Genomic DNA, 14277 nt, shown 5'->3' with positions numbered 1-14277 from the left:
AGGAGTGATCAAATATGCAGTACAGATCAAATAATACTTGCACAGTTATGCTTCAGTATCAAGTGGTGTGGTGGGGAAAATGCTGAAATCTGACTCCTTTTATGATCTGCTGGAAACCTGTGACAAAAGAGTGAAAGTGGGGATCCTCTGTAGCATCATAAATCCGAAGCAAAATGAAATTCTCATTCAGTGACCATGACAAGGATTTACTGGGACATGAGGGCACAAGCAAGCAAGCAACCTAATGCTTAAAGGAGTTGATCAGGAATAGTAAATGCCTTTTGGAAAGTGGGCAAATGTTCAGGGAAAAGGTGCAGTGTTTAACATATTTATGAAAGGGGAAGCCATGGGCAAAGTGGAGGCCAACAGGGGCACTCCTAAGCAAAGAACAACCAAGACTGAAGAGTTCGGGCATCCAAATCTAGCTGCAGCCTCAGAACAACAAAGGAAGGAAGATTTCCTGGTGAAAAAAACTAGAGAGCAATTGTCTGAGTTTGTAGATAGTAGGACACTTGGCTCTGCATCTTTGGCAGGTAGTGAGGTGGAGTGACAGAGCTTACCTGACCTTCTGACAGCTGAGTCATTCTACTTATGAGGAGGGGAAAGGCAAGGCAGCAGGGAAGTCTGCATAATGCACCACTAACTCAAGCTGCTTCGGAAGCTGCCTTCCCAAGAAGAAAAGCGACTGTTCTTGATTGGTGTCACCAGGTTCCAAACAGGGCATTCTGTCAACAGCAGGAAAGTTGGCTGCTGTTGGAGACTGCTGAGTTAAGAGAAAATTGAGTGACTTAATTACAAATAGGCTGTAAGATGGGCTTGGATGTCTTTGCCAAGTGCAGTTCTGCATGCAGTTTACCACTTGTAAGTCCCACATAAATCCATGACTATGAATGGGGGGTCACTGGAATATTATTATGTGCTGGAAAGTTTGGAAATAAGCAACGCATAGACACTTAAGTTTTAGATGCCTGAAAACCCAAATATCATTATATGATAGAAACTAGTCAGTTTCATTATAATTTCAGCAAATATCCTCATAATTAGCTTTTTTCTCAGGGTAGCAGCATACATTCTTTATGCTTGAAAAGTCGGGGATGAATAAACATTTGAATTCCGTGTTGTGGAATATGATGTATGTAGTGCTAAGGACACTTCACTGTGAAGCCACAAGCGCAGATTTCTCCCTGCTTTGAAACTCAATGATGTGATGACTTTGAGCAAGGTTTGCTTGAAATTACCTCAAAGTAACATCACAAAATAGCAGTATAAAACTTCAAAGAGAACTAGGAGCAATTACACTGGCAAACCTTGCAAAAGCTAAATTTATGGTACAAACATTTTTGTAAAACAACCATAGGTAGCCTTGAAGTTCTTTCAGTCTTTGAGTAAAATAAAGAAACAAGTTGCATCAGTGCAACAGTTTTCTGATCTTCTCAGCATCAATAGATTGCGTAAAGAAAATTAGTAACTGAAAAGGATGTCTCCAAGTTTAAAGAAAGCATAGGATTTTGACTATCACAGAGGAAGGAGGAGCAAGAATGAACTTAATTAAAATACACTTCTTTGTGGCAGAAGTATAAGACATGGTTCAGAGTAGTGAAGGTCCCGTCAATCTACTAGTCTCTCCCTCCTTACAACTGGGGTGAAATCAGAATAAATGGTGTATAAGCAAATAATACTTGACCAGCAGGTCCTATCCTGTTTCATCTCATTCTTGTTCCTCCCACAGAGAACACAATCTGGTTAACAACAGAAGAGGGGTGAAGAATACATAAACCCATTCTAAGAAAAGAATGATAATAATTATATAGCCAGAAGTTGTTCCTTCAACTTGCCTCAAGTTGCTTATTTGGTCTTCAGAATGTATTGGATCTCTGAATAGTGTAGGGTGCTTGAGTACTCCCACCCGCCATATTTCTATTACTCACTGGTTAGCTATACACCCATGTATCTCAGGATGTATCGTCCATGTATCTTGTGGTCTCAGGATGGGTTGAATCATGTAGTCCTGCTCCACTGAATTTTGGCACTAAAACCCTAGGAAGTCAAAATTGCTTTCACAATTCTTTCTAATCCACTGAAGGGAAACTATTTTTTTTTAAAAAAGCCCACTTCACTCAATCTGAGATCTTTAGGAAATGAGAGGGGTGTAGCACAACCCCCCATTTGCATCTCACCTCAGTATCCAGCAAAGGGCAGTTACAGTTGTGTTTGTTTATTTGCAGTTAATGGAGACATGTGGACTATTGGGAAATCCATTCCACTTAACAGTGGGGAGGAGTTGTGGTGGACCACGTGGCCACCAACTCCCCACTGGGCATGGGGGACTGAGTCCCATGTCACTCGGAGGCTCCCTGCCATGCCATCACCCACCCAGCCAATCCTCCTGCTTCTTCAAACTTCTGCCCGCCCTTCCTAAATTACAGGTTTCGTCATTGGCCTTGCTATGGACCGTGGTTGGTCGCCATTGAGGGGCCTGGTAGGAATTTTTCCACTTGGCAGATTGGCATGGGCCATTTGGTTTTTTCCTACCTCGTAGCAATCGTCACAACTTTGTAAGGTTTGGTGGTTAGGCATTGGTTGATCTTATTATGGGGGAGGGGAGGTGTGGCCATCACATGCCCCTCTAAGCTTAAGGGTATTCCGTTAAAAGAATCCGGGGTGTGGATCTCGTCTGAGGGGGCTAGGGCCATGACACGACCCCGACAGGAACACCAGGGGGAGCTTGAGTTGGTATGCATCGACGGGGCTCCCCCTATCGGTGGTTGACCCTCTTGCATGACAAGCAGGAGTCAGATATAGTCAGGTCAACTCCATTGCCTAAGCCAATACCACTCACATTCTGTAACCAATAAAGTTGTGACCAAATTTTGCCCAATAATATTAACCTAATATCCATGTCCTTGTGTCTCATTCATTGAGGAGGGGTGGTTTTGGGGTCTCGACATGCAATTTGCTGATATTGATCATGTATAGAGCAGATTTCAGGCACTAGTGGGGAGGAGAATCTACTTCTTTCTTTGCTTGTGCTCAGCTGCCCTGCATAAGCATATGTAGGATCAGAGAGGAGTTGCTGATATACATTAGATAGATAGATAGATAGATAGATAGATAGATAGATAGATAGATGATAGATAGATAGATAGATAGATAGATAGATAGATAGAGATTTGGCATAGCATCTCCAGTGAAGTGTCTGTGTTAGAACAGGTTTCTCACAGAGACATTTGTCATCTTGATCATCTATTTGTATTATTATTATCATCTTAGAAACAGCCTCTCTTGGAGGATGTAATGGGAAAGAATTTCAGTGCCACCCGGATGGAAACTGTATTCCTGATTTATGGCGCTGTGATGGAGAAAAGGACTGTGAGGATGGCAGCGACGAAAAGTTCTGTAATGGAACCATACGCCCATGTGACGCTAAAACAAAATTTTCCTGCAAGACCACAGGTACAAAAAAATTGTTTGATTAAGAGTAAAGTAATATTTGTTTATTTGAAAGCAATATACCAATTTTATATTGCCAGAACCAGAGATAATTTTTGGCTCTGCCAGTATAAAAGTGGTCATGCTTCTCTTTAATGCTGCTATTTGCTTTTCGCTTAAAGTTGGAGTCAGATCTGGAGAACTGCTGGCCGTACCAACATTGTAGCTGCCAGGGTTACGGAGGGTTCTGTGTTGGCAGGGACACTGGATCGAAAATCTTCCTGAAGTTTGGAAGGGAGGTCTGATACTATCCTGTGGCCCATGGGACAAGCTCCCAGGGACTGCATGACTAAAAGCTGCATTGCTGCTTGAAATATTTTCTTTTTTATTATCTTAGTAGACCTTGTTCATGCACAGTGAGTGTCACTCCCCATGAGCAGAAATGCTGATATATACACACAGTTATGCTCTGTTATTTTATAAATTACAATGACCTCCCTCATTTAAAATTATTTCTGGAGTTTTGTTTGATGTGGTTTTATCTATTTCATTGTATTATTTCAATGTAAAACACTCCAGATGCAATTGGCAAAGAGTGCTATTAAATAAGAAATATAGCATAGTGTAAATATTTCAAAACGATTGAAAGCTTTGCAGGTAGACGCTGTGTGTACGTAACAGCTATAAAAGCAAAGAATGAATTACTATAGGGCAGTTATTTAGAGAATAATACAGAATAAAACAATGTCTAGGGGAAAAAACCTTTTTTTTTCATAAATACATTCAAATTGAAATAAGTATCAAAACATGCATAACAATAAAAGTTTAATTGTAGGCCTTTTCCTAGGTAGTGCAATAAAGATTAATGTGCTCAAATATGCATTTTGTTTTAGATAATAGCAAGTGTCTAGCCTATCAGAGTGTAGGAAGAATATTCTATTATAGATTATTTTCTTTTCATTAAGGTGAAAAGAGGTCTAAATATATCTATTATGTGGCCACAAACCTGAACAAAATTAAATCAACAACCATACAAGTAAAATATCACAACATGCAAAGTACATTAAAATGGGTTGTACTACATATATGCTATATGATGTCAGGAATACTTAAAACATGTCTAAAATAAGCTATACAACATGATACCTTTAACTTACATATTTTAAGGTAAGTTTTTTAAAAAAGAACTTAAAAATAGTAACAGCAGCTGGTTTAATCAATTGATATTTGTGTTTTTGTAGCCAGAAGGAAATATCCATCCACAATCTCTGTTAATAATCTGTTCAGACCTGTCAAAAGTTAGACCAGATACCATTCGGAAGCCCTGCCTGAAAATTTTGAGAGAATGGTGTCACCAATGTCATTTTGTCATCTTTATATAAATTATAGGGGGAAAGTGAAAAAGAAGTCAAGGAAGTAGACTTATTCTAAAAGTGTATATATCTATAAAACAAAATTGAGGCAGTGTGTTATTATGGAAGCAAACTCAATTTACTTTGGGTTATTTCCAATTTACTTGTCATCAGTGGCTTCCATTAGCTCTCTGTTGGCCTAGACTGGGCAATTAAATAAAAACCTCATGTTGGGCCAACAAAGCAACAGACTTGAAGAGATCAGAGGAGGAAATACGAACAACTTTGAAAAATTAACAATCGTGAGATGTTGGATGAGACCTGAGAATATTGGGGGCGGGATCAAACAAGGGGGAAAAATGAGGAGAGGAAATGATCACGGAAGGGCAATTAAAACAAAATCAGTGCTTCGGCAGTTCAATTGACTTGAAATAAATTTAGGAGCGTAATAACTCTCAATATTTGCCTTTAATATCAATAATTCAGATTTATATTTTAATATTGCTTAAACAAAAATGGCAGTTCGGGAAAGAAAAGAAAAAATAGCAAAGGCTGAAGGCAGAAAATGTCACCTGAATAAGCATGTCCCTATAGGGACATTTCTACACTTGATACTAGATATTGTGGTAACTTTTAGAAACATGGCAACCCTATTTGAGAGTGTCTCAGAGATATGAAGTATTCTATCTAAACAAATAACTGTTCATAGATTACCCCTTTTTATTTTTGATTATTCAAAAATTATTATCCTTCATAAATTAATTTCAGATTCATCTTGAAACGGGGTGGGGGGTGGATACTTTGTTACCACTTCTATTCTTATTCAGAATTCTGTTTTTACCTAGTCACATTGCAAAGTATAACTGTTCCCATAAAATTTCCTCAGTTTCATTTAAAAATGCACTAAAGAGGAAGAGGAACAAAGCTTGTGTTGTTAATAACTGCACACACACACACACACACACACACACACAGACATTTTCTCTATATAGTCTCCTCGGACAGATAAAATGTTGAATTACTTCCATGCACTTTTGTTCCATCAAAGGCTTTTTAAATTTAGCATTGGGGCAGGAAATGGCTGTTCTCAACTTTGTTGTAGGTGTTATTTTAAAATACGAGGCAAAGTTTTTTCGAACATTTTTGTTCAGAATATTTTTCTGCATTTGCTTTCGGTCTGATTCTCTGTGTTTATTTTTCTCTTTTCAAGGGAGATGCATTAGCAAAGCATGGCTGTGTGATGGGGACATTGACTGTGAGGATCGCTCTGATGAAGATCATTGTGAAGGGTATATGTGTGGACCACCAAAATACCCCTGTGCAAATGAAACTTCCATCTGCCTACAGCCGGAGAAGCTCTGCAATGGGATAAGAGATTGCCCAGATGGATCTGATGAAGATGTCCTTTGTGGTACTTCATGCTCTTTCCTATATTAAAAAGTTCCCTAGACCATATGTGATCCCTACCATTGTAGACAACCATTTGGAGGGTAGGCTTTTTGCACTGTGATGTTGCACTTGGTCCTATTGTATTCATTTTATTCTGACCTAGAATGGCACCCAATGTACCTTTTCAAGTGGTACCTTGGGTTACAAACACCTTGGGTTACAAGTACCTTGGGTTACAAACGCCTCAGGTTACTAACACTTCGGGTTACAGACTCTGCTAACCCAGAAGTAGTACCTCGGGTTAAGAACTTTGCTTCAGGATGAGAACAGAAATCATGCGGCACAGCGGGAGGCCCCATTAGCTAAAGTGATACCTCAGGTTAAGAACTGTTTCAGGTTAAGAACGGACCTTCAGAATGAATTAACTTTGTAACCAGAGGTACCACTGTATAAGCAAAAATCCTTATGTGTAGTAACATACTCCACTTTTCCTTCCAACACTAATAAAAGATGCAGTGAAATTTGTTCCTGAGAAGTTCTATACATTAATTTTCTCTAGTCTCAATCCAGTACAATTTACTACAGATCTGGTAGCCTTCTTTTAGTCTGCATTTTATGTCTGAAAAACACCAACTTCTGTTTTGTTTTCTTCAATTGCAGATGAATGCTTGCTTAACAATGGCGGTTGCAGCCACCAGTGCTCAATAATTCCTGGAGGTAGAATTGTGTGTTCATGCTCACCAGGGTTGTACCTGAGCTCAGACAATAAAACCTGTGAATTCATAGATTATTGTGCCAAACACCAGAAGTGCAGCCAAGTGTGTGAACAGCATAAAAATACCGTTAAGTGCTCCTGTTATGAAGGTTGGAAGCTCAATAAAGATGGAGAAAGCTGTGCTAATATCGGTAAGTTGACATTTACAGACTATTCACTACTGTAGAGCTCCATTTATGAAAATATAGGGGAACCAAAATAAGGCCTATTCACTTTGGAGAAGCAGTATGAGTCACTGGTTGTTTCATCTTTAACTCTTAAACACCTAGATTAAAAGGGTTTTGAAAGTTTATTCACAAATTGTAGAGATTTACAAATTGCCGTTCAATTAACAAAGCTTGACATTACAGATCTGATTATTTATACTTGTATTTTTCACATGGGGGAACATCCATAGTGTAAAGCACTGAGTATAATTCTGGGGATTATATAATCTTTATTTTGACCACTGTGGGAGTAACTGCCTTTTTGAGTAGTAATGAGCGGAACACTGGATTAACATAGTCAGTCTACCTCCTTTTAACATTTATAAACTTTCTCTTTCTTTTTTTTTTTTTTACAAAATAAACAGAATTCTTTACAACTCTTATAACAGCACACCCTCTTTTACAGACCACAAGCAACATCTACCTTGAGACATCCATACATGATTAAGCCAACAGTTCCTGTGGCCTAGATTACACCAAAGAACTCCATATATTTACATCTGTACTGAGGAAAGGGGTTTATGATTCACAACTTCAGGGCTAGAGTGGGGGGTTTCAACTGGTTAATTTATCTGATTTTTTTAAAAAAAATAATGCTGCTGCCATTAGGCATCCAACACTGTAATATACTGTACATATAATTCATCTCCAATTTTCCTCTCATTCCAAATGGATGTTGAATTTAGATGGGTTATTACTTACAAATAAAAGTAATACAATTTTTATTTATCCTATTTTGTTCTCCTGGTTTTTTTGGTAAACCTGGGTAAGGTTGTTGCTGAGCCTGAAGATATGTTGACGTATACGAAGTTTCTGGAACACTATTTCCATTCTGCCTAGAGTCTTGAACAGAAGTTTGCCTGTTAGTAGCAGGGGATGCACCACAGCATTTTACTGTGGGTCCCCATTGTTGTTGTTGCTTGCTATTTTTACTCTTTTTCTATAAAGAGAAATCAAGTGTTGTAAAGAGTCCCCATTTGTTCATTGTATGTGTGTGTCGGTTTGTCAGTGAAATGAGCCCACCCATGGATAAGGTCGTGTTTTCTGGATACGTGGATACCCAAGTTATGCAGAAGTCTCTGACTAACAAGCTTATGTGTTAGTTCATAAAATGAACTGAACATGCTTAGTAGCCTCCAGGAAACATGGGATGTTGAAGGTGTAAGTTGTGGGGAGGGGAGAGAAGGAAAAGGTGGGAAATGAGCCCTAGACATCTGGAGGTGGTAGGATAGAATGGATAAGTGCCGTGAAGTGCTTTCTAAAAACTCATCTGCAAATGCAGTGAAGTTGCAGGAGGATAAAAGGAAGTTTTTCATTTCCCACAATAGAAGAATTGCCCCACACTTTCTACTATAAATCAGTCAAGTGCTCAATCCTTCAGGGCTAGATAGCAAAGCACTGGGGAAGGTTCTTGAGAGAGGAAAATGAAAACTGTATTGCTTCCTTCCCCTGTCTTGAGGTGGTGGATTGCTCTGCCAGGTTGCACTTCTTACATGAGAGAAAGCACAATTGGTCACAGATGGTTTTACTTTTGAGTAGACATGTACAGGATTCTGCTGTGAATATTTCTGAGCTGTCACCAGTGATAAATTTATTCTACAAGAACTTCAGACCACAGTTAGATTGTTGAATCTAATTTTCATTTTTGCAGTGTCAGATCTATATTGTTGTAGCTGAATAAAGGTTAGATTTAAGTGGCAATGTGTATTTTAGGAAAAAAATACTACAAGAAGTGTAATGCATAAGTATTTTACGGTTATAATATTCTGTCAGAGTTAGTAATATTCTGTCACTCTAATGAATGCCTTTTTATTATTGTTACTATAATGATCTAATCATTATATTTTATACAAATTGTACTTTTGTATTCCCAGATCCATTTGAAGCTTTCATAATTTTCTCTATTCGGCATGAAATCAGAAGGATCGATCTACAGAAACGGGATTACAGCCTGTTAGTTCCTGGTTTGAGAAATACAATAGCACTTGATTTTCACTTCAATCAGAGCTTACTGTACTGGACAGATGTGGTTGAAGATAAAATTTACAGAGGCAAGCTTTCTGAAACTGGAGGTATGAAATGAAGTTTAGATTTATTTATTTTTAATGATCTTGGGAAAATCTAACTGGAGAAAACTGGTGAAATTATGTTGAATCCATGAAATTCTGGGCAAATTATTTCTCCCACATGCTATTACAGAATACAGTCCAAAATGGCTCTTATAATGTGATACTATTTCCCCCTTGTTTAACATTCTCCAAACTTTTTTGATTGTCACCTTTTGCTTGCGGTACTAGTGGGGTAGGAAACCTGAAGAAAAAAAAAATCCATCTGGCAGCCAATGTGCCCCTTTGGTTTCAGACAGTACATGGGTAAACAAGTCTTAAAAGCCTGAGACACAAATTTTCACGGCCCTTTAATGGTTATGGTGGCTCATTTTACCAGAAGTAATGTAGTTAGCATAAACTCTGGAAGTGTATACTCAATTCTGACCAAACTAAGCTTCCTAGGCAAACTCGAACCTCTATGTTCAGGGGCAGTATGCTATTGAATACAGTTTACTGAGAGGCAATAGTGAGGGAGAACTATTATAAGACCCTCATATAAGCTCACCTGGTTGCTGTGGAAAACAGGGTTCCGGTCTTGATGGATCCAGTAGGGTTATTGGTATGGTTGTTGTGTTAAACATAATGCACCTCAAGCCTAGAATCTGGAGCTGTTCAGAAAGTGGTTCTCAGACTATGGGGAGGTCCCACCGGGGGTCACAATACACTTACAAAGAACATGATATTTTTGAGAGAGAGACCATTTGGAAGTAGGCAGAATGGCAGACTCTTCCCTGCCAGACTGCAGAGGCTGCAAGCCTATATTCACTTACCTGGGTGTAAGTTTCATTGAGCTCAATGGGAACTGCTTCTGAGTAGGCATACACAGGATTCCTCTGTATCCAAATACCTGCATTTTGTGGCCTTTTGAAATGTGCATTATGGATACATTACAGCACATACAATGGGCTTCTTTCTGAGTAAATATGTTTACTCAGATTGCTTTATTTCAGGCTCCATATCTACTGTTAGTTGCAATTAACATATGGGAGCGTCTGCTCACAGCATTTCTTCTTTCTCCTCTGGAAGGAAAGCCTACCACCAGTAGAACGAATGATGCAATTGATATGATTTATGGTTTTTTTAAAACACACACAAATTTCCACAGGCCGAAATCCTGCATGCTGCTTGCACAGAGAACAGAGTGTGAAGTTTTCCCCGTAGGGCTCTAGTATAACCTCCCCTCTCCCACCAGGCCCCTGCACGTGTCTCCACTCCTGCTTCTGCCGGGAGTAGCCTGCACACCATGGGCCTGGGGAAGAGCAGGCTCCAAATGCTTGAAGGTAAGATGGGGGAGGGTCTCAGCTGCAAGTGCAAATAGCCTTGTTGAGTCACACAATGGCTTTTAGAATAGTAGAAGGCTCATGAACAGAGGCGACAGGTGGGGGCGGGGAGAGGACACGTAAACTCCATCCATACCATGCTCTCCATGCACACAGTGTGCAGGATTGTGGCCAAATTCTGCTCAGCCTTAATTAGTTGACACTGCGCCACCCTTGCTACGATGCACGCCAAAAATGTATTTTATAGTAAGAAAATAATATTAGTAAATCCTAATAGCTTCCGTGTCATACTGTGCCTAGTGTGGTAATTTGCATATTAGAGGATTGATCATGATAATTCCTGTTCCACAGTAAGTGTCTCACAGTGCAATCCTATACATGTCTACTGAGAAGTAAACATCATTGAATTCAGTGGGACTTGCTCCCAGTAATGTGTGTATAGGGTTACACACATTACTGGGAGCAAGTCCCATTGACACAAGAATTTTTTTTAAAAAAAGGTAACGTTGTTGCAAAGATAGCTCACCATTCTGAAATTAGTAAACTTCTCAGTTTTCTCCATAATTGCAAAGTTGTGAATGGGCTACATGTGGCATAAACCTACTATTTTATAATGTTTTATGGTACTATATTTTAATTTTTCTAATGTTTTACAGTATCATTATTTTAAAAGTAAGTAGTTCTTCTGTTGCTGTGTCTACTTTGTGCAAGTTTAAACTTAATGTGTTAATCACTTTAAGAACTCTTCTAATATTTTCACAGGGGTAAGCTCCATTGAGGTAGTGGTCCAGCATGGCTTAGCTACCCCTGAAGGTCTTACTGTTGACTGGATTGCTGGAAATATATACTGGATAGACAGCAATTTGGACCAAATTGAAGTTGCTAAATTAGATGGCACACTGAGGACAACATTAATAGCAGGTGCCATGGAACATCCTAGGGCTATTGCTTTGGATCCTAGATATGGGTAATTAAATGTATTTGTGATGATTATTTACAATGAAACTGTGCAAATGTTTTTCATAGGTACTGTGAGATGTTTTTCATTTGTCCTTAGCACTGGTAATTTTGACCCTACTATGAAACAAGTTATGTGGGGATGATAATGATAATAATAATGTTAATAATAATAATGTTAATAATTAATAATAATGTTGATAATAATGTTAATAAAACTAATACACACATTCATTTCCATTTCCATTTCCCATGTTTCTACAGGTGGTAGTGGTGTACTGTCAGAGCAACATGTTAATTAAATCAAGTAGGATATTTAAGAAGGAAAATTAAATAGTATAATTGCCAAAAGAGCCTGTGTAATAGACTTTATCAGCTATATATTGTTCCCCCTTCATCCCATTTTCTCAATGACACAAATTGGAAGGATTGCTTCATACCAGTTTAATGTATCTGAAGGCAGAGCAGCCATGTTCCCTTACATTTGGGGAAATGGGCAGTTAATTCCCAAGTTGAACCTCTTTCACAATCAGACATACCCTTTATAGATTTAGAGCATGATCATTACTTTCTACCACTCCTCAAATGTGTTGCAATTATACGTCCAAATGCAATCAAATGCCCATAGCCTATCAGGTCTACATCCAATTAGCATTGATTATGCCTTAACATTACTCGCACTTATCTTGACACTGGAATGTAAAGCACCTGTCTCAAAATTCTATCCGTATGCAATATTAGAAGAGGGAATAAGGGCACACTGCAGGGAAGAAAATCAGGTAGGGAGAAAATCAGTCTTATCAGTGCTTCAAAATGGCGAATTCCTGGTTAGGATCTTTTGCATCCCTCCTATGCAACTCTAAAATGTTATTCCCCACCCCTTGACATATTATCACTGTCCTCCTGTGGATGTTGGAGTAAGATCAGATCTGAGCACACCCAAACACCATCTGGAGTCTAGGCTTCTATGTCTTTTCTGGCACACTCCTTATTTCCCTTCCCTATCGTAAATGACAAGGACATGCTGGTGGCAAGGAGGGACTGAGATATTGTTTTGAGCATGTGTCACAGCTACTGAGGCCATAGGAAATAGGGTAGAATTGGGTTTCTAATATAAATGGGCTATTTGTTCAACTTCATAGAGTCACAGAATTGTAGAGTTGGAAGGGACCACGTGAGTCATCGAGTCCAATCTCCTACAATGCAGGAATCTTTTGCCCAACATGGAGCTCAGACCCATGACCCTGAGATTAGGAGCCTCATGCTCTGTTGACTGAGCTATCCTGAGAATAGTTTCATTTCCTTTCAGAATAGTTTCATTGTGTTAGAAAGTTATGGAACTCCATGATTAAAACTTTATAGCTGTTTTGGCAATGTCAAAACATTGGCTTGGATAACTAGCCCAGATTTGCTAATATGATGGTATTAAAAAAACATACACCTGTATATATTATTTGTTTCATCTTTTAGTGTAAATTTTGTTTTCCTTCTCTTTTTTTGCATCACTCAGAATTCTGTTTTGGACAGATTGGGATGCCAATTTTCCTCGCATTGAGTCTGCTTCCATGAGTGGAGCGGGAAGGAAGATAATATATAAAGACATGGATAGTGGAGCATGGCCTAATGGCCTTACTGTGGATCATTTTGAAAAACGAATAGTATGGACAGATGCCAGGTAACAATGTTCCCTGTGCTTTTTGTATGAGAAAAAGAAAAGTTGCAGAGCTGCTTTTATTCTTTGTCTTCCCACCCCTGCAAGTAGGAACAAAGACATAAGTGTTTGGGGATGAATGGGAACAGCTCTATTAATTTTTGCCAGATTCTCATCATAAGGAGACCGGTTAGCAACAAGCTAACAACCCTTCAGTGCAGGCCCCCTCCACTTCATGTGAGAGCTGGGATTCTTCCTCTCCCACTCTCAACCTGGCATGAGTAATTCCACCCTGTGTCCAAGGACCAGAATCAGATGATCTATCTATGCACGTCTTCAGCTGTTCACTAAGCCATGGGCACTTCTATGGTGGCATAAAGTCAAGCCACTCGTTGTGTTCAGACTCCCAGAACCCAACAGTAGCTCCCTTTTCATATTACCTCTCTCAGGCAGCAGTGAGGCTGTGCTGCTTACAACCCCCACCAGCTGATCTCTGTTGCATACCAAAACCAAAGAGGGGGAGGAGCTAAATGGTGGTGGCTGGTGTTATGTTTCTAGAAAAAGAGGAGCTCACCATAAGCTTCTCCCTTGTTCTCTTAGAATGGCAATGGTGCCCACCTGAACTCCTGTGAGCTCCAGCTGAAAAAAAGCCTTGTTGGTGGGGCTGGTGTAATGTAAATGCATCGGAAGGAGTGCAGAACTGGCCCCATTGACATTATTGCACTTCTCCAACCTCACTGCCTATCCAACGCTTCCACTCACAGTCTCAGTGAATTGACTAGAGGCACGTCAGTTAAGGAAGCTGCCTTCACTATGTCAGATTTCTTAGTCCATGGTTGGGAACCATATTGCCTTCCAGATACTGCTAGATTAAATTTTCATCATCCCTAACTATAAACAATGCTGGCTGGGACTGAAGTGAGTTGAAACCCAATGACATCTAGACGACTGCTGATTAGCCACTCACTCCTGCTTTAGTTCAGTATTGTGTGCACTGACTGGCAGCTGCTCTCTAAGGATTCAGGCAGCCCCCCCCCACCCTGCCCACCCTCCCCAGTTGTTCCTGGAGATGCCAAGGATTGAATCACTGAGCTATGATCCTTTGCCAAACATTTGAAATACATTCCTTT

At 39.5% G+C, this 14277-nt stretch overlaps 1 protein-coding gene across 1 annotated transcript in view; it reads left to right on the top strand.

Moving 5' to 3' along the window:
* LRP1B (LDL receptor related protein 1B) overlaps positions 1–14277 on the top strand; it is a 755078-nt gene that overhangs the window by 578683 nt on the left and 162118 nt on the right. The window contains exons 21-26 of the mRNA XM_083702321.1: positions 3271–3453; positions 5992–6192; positions 6831–7076; positions 9026–9223; positions 11302–11506; positions 13007–13171. Of these exons, the coding sequence (XP_083558447.1) occupies positions 3271–3453; positions 5992–6192; positions 6831–7076; positions 9026–9223; positions 11302–11506; positions 13007–13171 (1198 nt within the window). The remainder of the gene's footprint in view (positions 1–3270; positions 3454–5991; positions 6193–6830; positions 7077–9025; positions 9224–11301; positions 11507–13006; positions 13172–14277) is intronic.

Source organism: Podarcis gaigeae (assembly GCF_964106915.1).
Source record: "Podarcis gaigeae genome assembly, chromosome: 1".
Classification (NCBI taxonomy): domain Eukaryota; kingdom Metazoa; phylum Chordata; class Lepidosauria; order Squamata; family Lacertidae; genus Podarcis; species Podarcis gaigeae.
The sequence above is the reverse complement of the archived record's forward strand: the minus strand, read 5'-3'. Positions and strand labels throughout refer to the sequence as shown.